Source organism: Lepisma saccharinum, chromosome 25, assembly GCF_977018435.1.
Source record: "Lepisma saccharinum chromosome 25, izLepSacc3.1, whole genome shotgun sequence".
In the NCBI taxonomy this organism is placed as follows: Eukaryota; Metazoa; Arthropoda; class Insecta; order Zygentoma; family Lepismatidae; genus Lepisma; species Lepisma saccharinum.
In genome coordinates, this window is record NC_139253.1 from 9275746 (window position 1) to 9291906 (window position 16161).

General features: G+C 37.3%; 1 protein-coding gene across 4 annotated transcripts in view; it reads left to right on the forward strand.

Annotated features, from left to right (window-relative positions):
* hrg (poly(A) polymerase hiiragi) overlaps window positions 1–16161 on the forward strand; it is a 63534-nt gene that overhangs the window by 30842 nt on the left and 16531 nt on the right. For all 4 annotated transcript variants that reach the window (XM_083112099.1, XM_083112098.1, XM_083112096.1 and 1 more), the window contains exons 9-10: window positions 11722–11889; window positions 15578–15678. In XM_083112099.1, the coding sequence (XP_082968225.1) occupies window positions 11722–11889; window positions 15578–15678 (269 nt within the window). The remainder of the gene's footprint in view (window positions 1–11721; window positions 11890–15577; window positions 15679–16161) is intronic.

The window sequence follows — 16161 nt, forward strand, 5'->3', positions numbered from 1 at the left end:
TTCGTCGGGCCCCCACGTATACAACGCCAGGACGTGAGGGTATGCTCCAAAAGTCGAGAATAACCAACACATGTGACATATTTCACGTCTCTGCGTTTATGGTTTAAAAACATGTATTGGAACAGATGACCACTTTTTTGTAACAACCACAAAATTGGGCTTTAACCTCGCAAAAAGTCACTAGAAAGGAAGTAGACCATTGTTTATAGTTCTTTAGACATACTGTACATTGACAGGGTGAATTGAAAATTATAGGATGCCCTTTCATTTCAGAAAAGGAATGGATAATTAAATATCCGAGTACCATAGGTAAAAAGGGGTAACTGGACCTACCTTCCAAGATAGATATCCAACATAGGCACCGTATTGAAATCAACCATCTTGGGTTCATATTACAGTGGAACCTCGATTTTACGTTTTTCAGGGGACCAAACTGAAAAAACTTAAAATGCGGGAAAATGTAAAATCGAGGAAAATTTTACAGCATTTTGCTCTATTGGGACCGTAAATATTGAATGTATAATACGGGAAAAGGTTAAACCGAGGAACGTAAAATCGGTTTCCACTGTAGTTATTTTTAAAAGGGAAGGTTGTAATTATGATGTACAAATCAGGCAAGGATTTTTCTCCCTCAAAATTCATTTTTGCAATCCACTTTGCCATATGTGGTATGTTTAAACGTTATTATTTTGTTTCATCCCACTAGGAGCATTCGGTATCTAGTGGCATGAATATGTCCGATGTCAGTCGAATAGAATTTAACTGATTGCTAATTCCTTCTTTTTCCCAGCCACCAGATGAAATTGTGAGCAGTATTCCCCCAAAGGACCATGTGTTTTGCATCTATGTGATGTGTTCAGTACACTACTCCTTGTGTGGCTGAGCACAGAGCATAATGCACTCTGCACTTGTTATGCACCCACACAAGAATATCGGGAAATATTATGATACATGTCTCCAGGGTGCGTTCCTGCAAGTGATCTTTGTCGCGGATTTTCAGATTTCATATGTTTCACAGTTAGAAAGCAGAGGGTTAGGGCAGCTGATCTGAATGTTCATTCCTCTGGACAATGCCAACCAATCCAATGACCAGGCAATTCATATCACATATTGACAAACATTTGCTCCATACTATGATGGAACTTCATTATTTTGGAAATAACAGGGGAAACTGCCATCTTCACTAAGAATTGAAGAGAAGACTGTCACCTGCAGCATTTCCAGCTAGCGCTGTGCATTTGGGGTGAATAGGGGTGCTGCGAGTACCACCATCAGCATGGAATCCTAAAGGCCTACAAAATAATTCATTTCTCTTGGTGCATAACGACTGGGCAAAGTGCCTTCAACGAGCATAATGGGTAACATACTGAACACACAAAATAGTAACACATCATGTGGTCACTTGGATGTAGTTGTTTCAAATTTTTGAGCTAATAACTTTTGTACCACATCACATATGGCAAAACAAATGTAATTGCAGAAATGAAATTCTTTGGTGAAAAAAAGTGGCCCGATTTGATATATCATATGTGAGTGACATGATATATAACCCTTTCGAATTGAAAAAAAATCAATACCAAGATAGCATATTTCAATATGGCGGCTATATTGTAGTTCTATCTTGGAAGGTAGGTTCAGTTACCCCTTTTTACCTATGGTTCTTGAATATTTAATTATCGATTCCTTTTCTGAAATGAAAGGGTATCCTATGATTTTCAATTCACTCTGTTAATGTATGTCTAAAGAACTGTAAATAATCGTCTACTTCCTTTCTAGTGATTTTTTTGCAAGGTTAGAGCCCAATTTTGTGGTTGTTACAAAAAAGTGTTCATCTGTTCCAATACATGTTTTCATAAACGCAGAGATGTGAAATATGTCACATTTGTTGGTTATTCTCGACTTTTGGAGCATACTGTGACTCAGGCCATGTTAAGAGATACATGTCTTGAGTACTACACAAAGAGTCTTAAGCAACCTATTAGTATTTAGTAAAGTTCAATTTGATTCTGAATATATTTAGGGGGGTGCCATTCCCCCCCCCCCCAAATTTTATGCTTTTACATTAAAAATTATATTTTTTCTCCGAAAGTATCGGAAGCAAGTCTGCAATTCTTGCCACGAGAATGAAACACATATCCGGCATATATGCATGTTCCGGTTTAAACCAACGCGTTCCGGCGTTGCATACGTGGGGGCCTGATAAAATTTAAATTTCGTAAAAATATAGTTTTTTTTAACTTTCATCTTTTTCTTCTACTTGATAAATGAAAATTAAGTATTCGACCATGGGAATATTGTCTAGTGTGTACGGAAGAAAACGAGATATAAGTTTTAACTCTAGGATTCATAGTTTCCGAGATGACAATTTTTGGAATTTTGAATTTTCTGTTCGAAAGCACTGCTTTTATATTAGAAAATATTTTCTACGAAAGTATCAGCAGTATAACCCACTCATGAGTTACCCTCGATATCACAGCAGATACAATTTACCTAAGCAAAAACCTAGACTGCGTTATCAAATTAATTACTAAGATTTATAATTGCATAAGTCAAAATTGCAGCTCTTGTCTTTACAAAATAGATTCAGTTGCATGAAATTAAATTACTTGTTGTGGTGTAGTAGCAAGTCAATCTTAATTACATCATTATATTTAAAAAAAAACACATCAAAATGAAAATATAAGATCCTTTAAGGATAGCAAAATAATTATTCTTTAAATAATGTCACACATGTAAATACTGAATCTGTAATGTATTAAGCATATTCAATGTAAGAAATTAACATTCATTTTTATACATCAATATGCAACGTCATGATGTTGTGATATGTACTAGTTTTCAATATATATATATATAATAATGTTTGTTTCAGATTTATAAATCTTCCGTGAAATACATGTACTTCAAAATAGTTACATTCTAGAGTCGTTTTCACGTTCAGAAGACACAACGGCGCTTATGGAGAAACCGCACAGTGTTGCCAATACAGCGCTAGCTCATGTCGCCGGGAAATGATGACCTTCCTTCACAATGAAGGTGTTACTTATTTTGTATATATAATGATAATTATATGTAATTATTAATATTAATATTATACTGTGAACGTTACAGTTATTATTTTTACTATGATCCATTGTGATCACTACACACGCGAGTGTAATGCACGAATATGACACTTCAGAAATCACTTAAAAAAGTAAAAATCACTGAGAGCTCACACAACTGAAAACACTTTTTCGGGAGAGGGAAAAAGTCTAAACAGACCAAAGCAGATCTCTCACTCAAGTAAGGGGAAACTAGCACACGGGTTAGATTAAGTTGCAACCCAAATAAACAAATGAGTTATGGCCCACGTGAACTGATAAGACGTGAATGACTCAAGCAAGGCATGTCATATTTCTATCTTGAAGCCCCATATTTTGTCACGTGTTGGAAAGCCTTTCAAAGGTTAATATGGTGTCTATGAATTTATGTGTACGTTGGAAATTGAAAGGTGATCTTCATTTCAGTATTAATGTCGACAGTAATGTAAACGAAAACAACGTGTATTTGCGACAGCACTAATGTTGCTCACAACAGCAGCATTGGAAATAATTGTCAATTATTAAATTTAAGTAATTTCAATTCTATTATAACAAACTGCATGAAGTTCATATTTTTACTGAATGGAAATAAAATAACTGGAAAACTTGGTGGTGATTAGCCGGAATGCTGCGGTGAGTCAGCTCAAGATGGCCAGACAAACTCCAAATGCATGGAAGTAATATTTCTGGGAACCTTTGAGTGGTTATAAAAAATAATTTCATTATTTTCTCCACAACTTTGTCGCTGGAAGTTTTTACTTGGAATTACAGAACAAGAAATGGCCAGCGACGACATTTTCTACTGCACGAATATAAAAAATCTCCACATACTTTATTTGAATATTTTTTAATGCAAATATGCTTTAAAGTATTGATAAATTCTGAGTACCACCATCACCTATGACAAAAAACAGTGTCAATTTTTTTCATAATGAAAGCTTCAATTTTACGGCATGTTTCAACGTTAGGAATGAAAACAATGTAAAAATTGTGTTTTCACAGAAAATTTGCGTTTTTAATTTATCTAAAATTATGTAAGCAAGTTACCAGTTTTTTGTGTTCACCATCGGATTCTCTACAAAATTTCCTGCAAAACTGCAGGTACCGATTTTACATACGCTAAATTTGTAAATCCAGAAATTTGACAACAGCGCGCTCGTATTTCCCATAAGAAAAGCATTGCCCATAAGAGCCCATTGTGTCTTCTGAACATGAAAACGACTCTACAATAGTATATCCTTCTTCTGTTGAACATAATTTGAAATAAGTGAACCTTCTTAAAACAAATGGTTAATTTAATCTTCTAGATTCTTCAAAGTTTATCTATTGAAATTACGTTCAATGGATAAACTTTGAAGAATCTAGAAGATTAAATTAACCATTTGTTTTAACAAGGTTCACTTATTTGGTCTTATAACAATTAAAGAATTGTTATATTTATTACTGGATCACTTTTACCGTGTATAGCACGTTAAAGGATACTTATCTCAAAGTCCTAGACCAAATAATGGTTGCTGAATTCACAACCTCTTCACGTATCATACATCAGAAAATTTATCCATTTCCCGACTTACTAATGCAGATTTTGTCAATACATATCAAATGTGGAAATATAATTCTAAGACGACATTAAATGTGATAGAATTTTTTTTTTAGAACAAGAAAAAGACTGATTTTAGAAGTTTCACAAAATTAACGACTTCACTTTCCAAGTTCTTTCTTTTTTTTTTTAGTTCCAGTCTATCCAATTCCTACTCTTTTTACCATATGCACAGAATATAAATTTTTGAACATTTCATAAGTGAGAAATATAATTTTATACATTCTTACTACATGGATATTGCTGTAAAACAATGTTTGCACAATAAATCAGATTATGTTACTCGGTTACCTGTTTTAAATTATTTTGTTGTTAAATGTTTGGTGAAGGTTTTTCTACTTCAGGGGAAAAAGGTTTTTCCCATAGGTCTTAGATTTTTCCCCCAATGAAAGTTGGCAATAATTATCAACTTTTACATACTCAGGATTAGTACTAGATTAGACCTAATTGTAAAATTTAGTAAAGTACATTGGTGACCTATCACAGCCAAAATTACATCGCCATATCTTTGCTATTATAATATACTTGAACTTCAGAAATTTGCACCTGTCTGTACTAAGTTAGAAAGTTAAAATTTAGGTTTGATGTTCTCTGAACAATAGATATTTACTCAAATGAGAGTCTTGCAAATTGTATTATTCTTTTCTAATGGTACGTAGTCAGGTACCATTATACCAGTAAGTGCACAATTCTTGCTACAAGAATGAAATTCGTTTCAGGAAAAACACAGGAACTGTTTTGACCCCTCACGTCCTGGCGTTGTCTACGTGGGGACCCGACGAAATTGAAATTTTGTAAAGAAAAAATAAGATTATTAAATTTTGTCTTCTTCTATTTGCTTAGTGCAAATTGGATTTTTTCAACAATATGCATGTACTGAAAGAAACAAGCTATAATTTGTAACTAGCATTCGTAGTTACGGAAATATAAATCTTCATTTAAAACCTTGTGCAATTTTAAACTTCCTACTGAAAATGCGCTGGGCGTTTAAGGGTCTACCTTTACTGTGCACTAGCACCTAATTTTGACACACATTAAAGCAAGGTCTAATTTTGTAGTGTATGCAACTTGGCTTGGATATCGCTGGTCCCTTTTGTGCTACACCATTTAAAAAATCCACCATTTTCCTGTGATTTTTCAATCTTGCATATTCAACCACATATAATTAGGGATGGGCCGATATGAAATTTTAGCCAATACCTATATAAAATTTACCGATAATCGATATTCTACTGATCCGATATAAAATTAGAAATGGTCCTTGAAGAACCTGATATATTCATTGATCTCCTTAATAAATGTGTGTTTCGAGGTGACTGCAGTGCAAAAGAAGTTGAATATTTAGACAATTATTTTTTTAGAAAGTACGGCATCGAGATTATCGATAAAAATTACAACAAAATGGCAGAATTTTGCACTAAATTTTAAGATATTTATCGATATATAGGATCGGTAAAATAATCGGTAATTTTACCAATATGCCTATATCGGCCGATACCGATAGAGTACTGATTAATCGATCCCATCCCTATATAATATGGATTGGGTGATATAAACACGCTTCCAAAAGTTAAGCACGCGATGGTAAAATCAACACAAATGGAAGAGTAAAGCTGATTAACACAAAATTGCACATGAAGGTATCAAATATGTTTCTGCATTAAAGAAAACAAGAATTGTGTACAAGATGAAAAATATTTACTTTTCGTAAGTTACATAATGACATAATGATGTTTAAAGGCAACAATCCAAACAAAACTTACAGTAATATGGTATGTGACCACCCCGGACCTTCACACAAACTTTATAACGATTTCCCATGCTTTCAATGAGGTGATCAACCATCGCAGATGTGAGCAATGGCCATTCCTCTATTAGGGCAGTTTCCAACTCTCTGAGACTGGCTGGAGGAGGTAAACGTGCAGAGACAGCACACCCGAGGGTATCCCATAGGTTTTCAATGGGATTAAGGTTGGGGGAATACGCCGGCCACTCCGTATGAGGAATGCCCTCACTTTCCAGGTACTCGTCAACGATGTTGGCTTAATGGGTATGGGCATTATTGTCGATACGGAGGAAATCAGGACCAACTGCTGCAGCGTAGTCTCTCATCCTGATACCGCGCAGCCATCACAGAACCGCCTTTAAAGATGTGCAGCTGGGTGCGATATTCCATTGAAATTCCAGCCCACACCATGATGCTGCCACCTCTGAACGTGTGATATTTGATGATGTTCTTGTCCTGATTCCGTTTTGTCTCGTTCTCTCCAGACCCTTACATGCTTATCATCTGATTCCAGGGCAAATCTGGCTCGTCTGTGAACAGGACATTGCATTAATCTGAGACAATCCAATTGACATGTTGACAACACCACTTTAATCTTGCCCCTCTGGCTTGGACGGTTAGTGCATCACAAACACGTGGTACTCGGGCGTACAATCCCTTCATGTGGAGCCTTCGCTGCACAGTACCAGCAGATATTGTCGTCTTACCAAGTGCCGCTGCAACCATGGATGTAACAGTTGTGGAGGTCGCTCGTTGATTCCGCTTGGCTACTATAGCAATATACCGATCATCAGAGGGGGCGGTAACCCTTGGAAGACCGGGCACAGGTCTCCAGACAACTGTTTGACTTTTTTCGAATTGTTTCCATAATCGAGAAATTACTGAATGATCAACGCCAAAGAAAATAGCAACATCTTTGATTGACTGTCCTGCTTCAATGCGTCTGACAGCATGCCAGCGCTCACTATCTGTCATTCGTCTTCTTTCAGCCATAGAAACACAAATATTATCAAAAATAATCCTACAAAAGTTTTAAACACTTTGTATCAGCTTTTAATGCACCTCAAACCCTTCAGAATGCTGGCGTCTTCAACGAAAGTTTGATGATTCTTGCAAGAAATCCTCGCTTTTATGCTATTTCAAGAGCACAGATTAAGCACCTAGGTAAAGATAGATGATTCACTCTACTTACAAAAAGGAAGCTACACATAAGAACTGATATCTACATCCGCAGCGATTTGCAGCCACACAAATTCAAATACGCTTTCGAAAATTTGCATTGCGTGCTTAACTTTTGGAAGGCAGTGTATATGTAGACAACATAATGTGTGCATACTGAACTCACATCAAGGTTACTAGAAAAATTAATGCCATCTTCCTGGTTGGATTACACTTGTAACATTAGACACACAAAATATGCATATTTTGACACGTAAGGCTTTTTAAGGCATATTTTGGGGTATTTTATTTGATATGTAAACAAGCTGAGCAATTTTAATGCAATACACGTGTTCCTTGGTAAGAGGTTCGTTTGGTGTGTAAATATCACTAGGCTGTGTTCAATAGTTCCAAAGTTATCGAGTCCTGAAGTTAGCTCTAAGGCTCATTTCTCAGATTTGCATCACACCTTCTTCCACAGGCTATACTCTAGAACTATTTCTCAGAGGAACCTCATATTTGGAATACAAGCCTTCCAGACATGATTGAACCTTCATGCCAAATTTCATCCAAATTAAAAAACCATGACCTGGAGGCCCTGGTTGATGTGACGTGGAATGACCCTGGTGGTTTTAATAAATTTTGGTTCATTATGAGTAACTGAAAGGGCCTGTGCAATGTTCAATCTAGATCTTTGCCAACTGAGTCAGCTGCTAATTTTGGTCCACCCTATACTCTTTATTATTTTGTCTCGTGCAACATGTCACATGGGGAATCTCTCAACATTTGCCCTAATGTACGCTCAGAATGCCCAGCATGTTTGCGCTTGATGAGTTTTTCTTGCCAGGTTTGTTTGACATCAAATGCCAAATGCAATGGCGATATATCAGTTCTTTTGTGGTCTTCCAATACAGAAAACAACCACTAAACACTTAACAGAGTGCTAGTAGAATGGCATTTGATGTGACAAACAAACCTTTCAAGAAAAACCCAGACATTTGAAATTTGAAAATGAAGGCAACAGATCAGTTTGCAGGGTGGCTACTCACCGGGAATTCTGCGTGAATTATTGGCTCCGGGAATTATGCATGAATTCTGCTTGAATTTTTCTCCGTAGACGTGAAGAATTGCAACTTTTATTAATCCAAATCCTATTGAATTTATACATATTGATAAATGCCCTGAGACGATATTTTCACAGTTGAGTTTTTATTTTTATCGAGGAAGGAAAATAATGTTGTGTGAAAAATAAAATGGAATTCTCTCGATCTGTTTACTTTGTTATTGTCCTTTGTAGAGCAATCTGACAGACGGAAGTTTTTTGCAAGATAAGATTTCTTGATGATGACTAGGTAGATTTGAGTTTGAAATTCTTACACAATTAACAATTTTTCGCAGGTTAGAATATATATAGGTACCATAACATTTGTGTGACTTGTGTTTGTAGATGTAAAGGGTGTTCCGTATAGGACGAATTTGAATCAGAGTGCTATTGTTTTGTTTCAAGGTTGGCAGACATGTTCTTACCAATGCTGGCATCTGCTGTCATGCCGATTAATGTACCCTCAATTGTTTTGACTCGTTTGTTGTGGCTTCCTTCCTGAATATCCTCAAATAACCCAGGAGGTGAAATCCATCCATTCGCTGAGAACGACTGTGTGGTGTGGGTTTTGGCAGGTGGAGTGTTATCTTACACCCTGTGATTTCTTCTTATTGGGGTTTGTGAAATCACAGGTGTACGCCAACAAACCATGAACCCTTTTGGAACTGGAAAGGAAGAGTAGAGCCACTCCACTCTAGAAGACAATGGCAAGTCTTCGCCTCCAGGGGTTATTGAAACATGGAGTTAGTGTATAACACTAGTAGTAACACATTTGACCTCTTAGGTTGCATAGTGATAATATTGTCGCATACCCCAGTGGAGGCACATAGATGTTGAGATCCTACTTTAAAGTGAAAGTGCAGCCCCGCTTAGCCTTTCTGTGCATAGAGTACAAAGAAACTAAAACTAAAAACCAGGAAGCCATGGGTTTATTAAGGTTCACTTGTTGGTACCCACCAGAAGTTCCGGACAGTAAATGTGCATGCAGCACCCAGCCTGCTGCTAATATTATACTGGGTGGTTAAACATTCATGTATGTTTGGTGGGGAGAGAGGGGGAGATGCTTTATTGATTTAACTTCTTTGTGTTTTAGTATGGTTTTGACATTCACAACTGGCATGGAATTGTTAAAATTAGGCAAAAGTTGCAAAAAGGACAAGAATAGAAGTACAAACCCTGCATGTAAAGTATATTCACAAAAATAATAAGTAAATAGCAGGATGTAAGGGGCAATTTTCTGGTAAGGTGCCCAAGAGTCAACCTCCAAGTACAACCCGTTAATTTTAATGTTTCAGGCCAGCGAGTCTCTGGCAGTTGGACTTGCGGCCAGTATAGTCCTCCGTTGTTTTATGATGTCCTATGTCTGTCCTGTATGCTCTTTTGCAGCCATATAACAGTTGGGCTGAAAAGTTCGTAGGCTAACATAGTAAAAAATATTTTTTTGACAAAATTCGATTTTATTATTCAATATAGTTGACTTTGAGGGCGATACAACGATTATAGTGGTCATACAATTTTTCCATTTTTATAGTACGATTTCTCTTTAGCCTCAAAATAGGCCTCAGTTTCGGCGATTACCTCTTCATCAGTGCTAAATTCCTTTCCAGCGAGCATTCTTTTAAGGTCTGCAAACAGGAAAAAGTCACTGGGGGCCAGATCTGGAGAATATGGTGGATGGGGAAGCAATTCGTAGTCTAATTCATATAATTTTGCCATCGTTTTCATTGATTTGTGACACGGTGCATTGATCGATTGTGAGCACGCGCGGCACCCATTTTGCACACAGCTTTCGCATGTTCAAATATTCATGCACAATATGTCCAACACGTTCCTTTGATATTTTTAAAGTCTCAGCTATCTCGATCAACTTCACTTTACGATCATTTAAAATTATTTTGTGGACTTTTTTGATGTTTTCGTCGGTAACAGCCTCTTTGGGGCGTCCACTGCGTGCATCGTCTTCGATGCTCATTTCGCCTCGTTTAAATTTAGCAAACCACTTCTCAACGGTTGATTTTCCTGGTGCAGAGTCCGAATAATGTTTATCAAACCAAGCCTTGGCTTCAACAGTATTTTTTTTCGCCAAAAAACAATGCTTTATTAACACACGAAATTCTTTTTTATCCATTTTTTCACAATAACAAAATCTGCTTCACTCACAATGCTATATCTCACGAACTAATTATCCGGCAGCTGTGAAATTTATACACGTATCTTTTGAAGGTTAGTACTAAGTAAAAATCACATGGATTTAATTCTAGTAACGCCATCTATGAGTCAGCCTATGAACTTTTCAGCCCAACTGTTATATATATATATGAGAGAGTAGCTCATGTTAAGCACTCATTGAATGAATTAGTTTTAGAAATTCAATAAAGGAGTTTTTAACATATATTTTATTTTGTTGTTAGAGCTCTGTGCTCTATTTTGTTTTAGTTAAGGGGCATATCCCTGTATTGCATGATGGGCAAATATAGTGTATGTGCTGAAGTGCTCAAAATCAATTCAATAACTAAAGAGCAGAATTTTGCTGTAAATTACAGGGTGGTTATCCAATTGATCTTCACTGACACACCAAGTTCCTCATATCGACCGATACAGATAGTACAGATTAGTTTGTAAAGTGAATATTGAAATTCTACAAGAAGGCTTCATGCAATGAGAATTTTTGCGTGACGATGTGTGCCAAGTACACACATGTAAGTAAAACTTTAAAAATCCAACATATAACCAGCTTCGTGCCAGCAATATTGAATTTAGAAACAAGCAAGGAAAGTGGGTACAGCAGAAATATACTTAAAAAAAAATCACCCAACCTAGAAATGAGCATTGTCCAGCAAGAAAGTATGTGATGATTTGATTGTGTGTTTAGAAAGAAGTGGCATTTTTTCTCATTCCTTCTGTTGTATCGCCTAACATGTTACCAAAACTGTCTTGCTTGTGTTCATTGAAACTCCATTTGTTGTTAACTTGCGGTCTCCTCTCTTTCCAGGCATTTCATAGTATTATTGGCGAGTTCTGCATCTGCCGAAGATCACCTGGAGTGGTGTGGGTTGGTAGAGTCTAAAATTAGGCATTTGATAGGGAACCTGGAGAGGAATCAGCATATTACGCTTGCACACGTCAACCCGGAAGGCTTTTCACAGCTCGAACCAGAACCGTAAGTACACCTCTTATACAATAATTCCAATACTATGAGAAAAAATCTCATTTGTATTAGGTATGGATGAGTATGAATTTTTTTTCCAATACTTATATAAAATTTATCAGTATTTATATTCTACCAATCCAACATTAACCTTTTGAGTCCCAAGGCCATTTTCACATGTAACCCCCTTGGTCCCCAGCCGATTTTGAGCAAAATGCAGAGTTTGAATTAAACGAGTGTAGATCGGAGGCTAATTGCCCTAGAGAGATGAGATGAGTGATATATCGTTGTACGCGGAATGAACCAGAGATTCAGACTATATGAAATTTATGCAAACTCGGCGTATATGTGGTAGGGGGGAAGGGGCTAACTCTCAAAATTCCAAAATTTCGGGGAAAAGAAATGGGGTCCCCCTCCCCCCCTAGGAAAAAGTACTTGACAGTGTTGACATGCACATGGAAATGATAGCTGACATGTAAGGAACACAGAAATATTGGCATTATTATCATATGACCATTGTAACGTGAGTTGTACACCCAAAAGGAATGGTCGGCATGCCACTGATTCAAGCTTCAAAATGCAGTGGTAGCTTGAAATGACTTTAGCTCAGAGACTATTTGCCCTGGAGATATGAACGATATACTGTTGTATGCAGAATGAATCAAAGATTCAGATGATACATAATTTATGCACATTCGGCGTACATATGGAGGGGAAAGGGGGGAAATATCCTGAAAAATACTTTTTTTTTAAAAAAAATGGGGTTTCCTCCCCCCCCCCCCCGAAAAAAGGATACGAAAAGTTCAAAATGCACATAGAAATTATCGTTGGCATGTAAGAAACAGAAAAATATTTGCATCATTGTCATATGACCAATGTAACGCGAGTTGTACCCCTGAAACGAAAGGCTTGTATGCCACTGTCTCAAGCTTCGGAATTGAGCAAAATGCAGAGTTTCATTGAAATTACTATAGCTCAGAAACTAAATGCCCTAGAGATATGAACGTTATACCGTTGTACGCAGAATGAATCACAGATTCAGACGATATATAATTTATGCACATTCAGTGTACATATGGAGGGGGAAAGGGGGGAAATCCCCTGAAAAATATTTTATTTTACAAAAATGGGGTTCCCCCCTCCCCCGAAAAAAAAGAATATCAAAATTCAAAATTTATTCAAATTCGGCATATATATGGAGGGGGAAGGGAGGAAACCCCCCAAAAATAATTTTAAAAAAATATAGGAAGAAGAGTACAAATAAGAAGGTTTCTTTGTATTTATCTTTGCTGCTCCAGCTCCCAGGCTTGATCTGGAACCATGATGCCTTACTTCTGGTGGTACTCCATAAAATGTGGCTCAGACACAGGGGCACCTTGCAGGTAACGCAGCTACATCTACTTCGCTGTGAAGTTTGTGGCCCACACAGCACACATCTCCGTTGTTCCCGTGTCATGGTGGGGAAGTGACGGAAGCTACTAACATGTAGTGTGTGTTGGTGGATGGAGACGAGCTTGATGATGGACCAAGTTGTGCTGCGCCTTGGGGAGCTGGGGTTCTAGTGCCTCTAGTGCCTCTTCATGTTGTCCTCAAAGTGTAGGAATCTGAGCAAGTGATAAAAGTGGTTACGTGAAATCTGTTGTCCGTAAAACTGTGTGTGAAGGTGGGGTTTTCTGGACCAGTAGTCTCGCCAACGTAATCTGCGGTCATGTCCCATCAGTATTGTCAAACCAACGAAAGTCTTCATTTCGTCAATGGTCACGTCACGTTCGGGCTTTGTCATTGGGTGCTTTGTGATATGTTGGTGGTAGTACCTGTTGGTGTCAGTCACCAGATGCTGGAAGATTTCTTCGGAGAAAGTCAAGGAAAAAAAGTCCAAGAGGATGAGGATGCATCGTCAATGTGTCGAACCTTCAGTCCAGTCTGTCCTAGGAAAGGTTGAGGGTTGGGAGCAGTTCTACCAGTTCAGGAAGGGGTTTGCCAGTCGGATGGAGCAGGAGGAGGGGAAGGTCTTTGTGACATATCATCAGAATCAGGTTCTGATGATATATCAGAGGGAATGTCAAGCTCTTCTTCATCCCACTCGGAGTCTGTATCCATATCCTCCAACTCATCTCGGATTTCATCAGAACGGAGATGACCGGGGGCAGCCATGGTCGACACAGCAGGCACAAACGACACTAGCACACTTTTCACACCACAAGAAAAACACATAGATGACAAAAAAGTCTTTGGAAGTCTGTCACTTCACTCAAAAAATATCCTCGCACTTGGGCACAAAACGACACACACCTCCACAGAACTTTCATAAACGAAAAGCTAGAACGCAGTGAAAAATGAGTGCCAATTCTTGCAGCTGCTTGAAATTCTATTTTTAGACATTGCAGGGTAACCTGTGTTGCAACTTGTGGAACACTTGTGCTCAAAAACAAAGGTTTCCTTCAGCGTGCCTCGAAATTCCATTCTCTCAACGCAGATTCAACAACCAGTCTTCCCCCTCCCCCTGCTTGCGCCTGCATAGAAAACTTTCATTTTGACATCGGATACTGATAAACAAGCTTCCTTTGCGGAAGTGAAAAGCATTGCTTTAGAACAACAAAGCCGGTCTTCCTTTGTCGGCAAAAATTTGGCCTTGAAAACAGACACAAAAGAGAAGTCCCTTTTCCCGCATTTTCCCTCCATTTTCATGAAGAAAAAGAAAGTGCAAGAAACATTTCTTTTAAATACATGTGTTAGGAACAATATATATATAAAAAAAAAATCGAAATTCTAGCCAAAAATAGAAAAGTTATAACGTAAAAACTATGACCTTGACACAGCATCTCGATCGAGATGCTTGGGACCGCGAGGGTTACATTTAGGTATCTCGACCGAGACGCTTGGAACCGAAAAGGTTAAGTTACAAATATTCCATGAAGAGCCTGCTCTCTTTTTTTAAATGCTTAGAGACATTTTCTTTACAAAGCCATAGCACTTGAATTATAACTTAATATCAATTTAATGAAAAAATAAAAGCATAATTCTGCACTAAATTACAGTCTGTTTAAAGAAATATACAGTAAGTTTATTAGTAAATTTATTAATAAACATAAAATTGGTATGCTTGTACTGGCTGTTACTGGTAGAGTATTGATTACACTGCCTTAGACAAGTCTATGTTGACTTCTTACCACTAAGTGCAAAGTCACATGGACACTGTTGCCGTTGTACTCATATGGTCTGTTTTATCACAGAAGCAAGCAAGAAAGCTGTGGTATGCCATCAGGGTAGTGGAGGGAGTCAATATGCAGAGATCATGCAGCAAACTTTGGCAATGACAGTTCACGAATATGCTTGGTTTTGTTGCAAACCCCCATACTGGCATCTGCTGTTGTGCCTGGAGTGGAAAAAAGTTATATCTCTTACTCTACACTATATATCATTGCCAATTTTATTATTAATTTGAAGCTTAGGTATGGTTTTATCATTATTAATTTACAAAAGTTTATAACAGGTAGTTCACACCTGAGGAATTACATAATGGTCTATTACTATTTGTAAATTAGTGGAGATTGATTATCTTCTTCGAGGCCGGTGTTCACTCTTAAAAGTTGTAATTATTTCTTCGTAGTAATTAACTTTCTTGGATAAATTAATGCAAATGTTATCACTGTATTGCTGGGAGCACTCCAGTCTCTCAATGTCCTAACTTTTCTTTCAGGGATAAATACTGTACAATGTGGTTCATTGGATTAGTGTTTGCAAAAACAGAAAATCTAAATGTTGATTTAACGTACGACATTCAGCAATTCACTGATTCAGGTTAGTGGCATTTCTGTAATTTATTAATAAATAACTTGATGCTATAATGCACTGGTAAGCCATGATACTATGTTTGAATAATGGGCATTTGTGTTCAATCATGAAGTCATTGTTTGTTGTTATTGTTGTAATTATGAGTCTGTGTTTGCAGGGGTCCCCTTCATGCCTCACCCTTCTGATGCAATAGTGATTCAAATTTATTTAATTTTGGGTTTCAAAGAGCTAAGGGGGAGATAGTATTTCTGGAAGTCCAAGGGAAAGAGAATTGTCAAATGTCATTTACTGTTAATTTTTAATGTCTTTGGGAAATGGAGTAGAAACAGAATTTCTAGAGGCAGCTGAAAAGGTATGTGGAAGGACAAGCAAGAAAAGAAAGAAGAAAGAAACACCATGGTAAAATGGAAGAACTAGAGGGGCAGCAAAAAACAAAAATGATGCATTTAGAAATTGGTTTAAAGTTAAATCACAAAATGCATGAAAAGA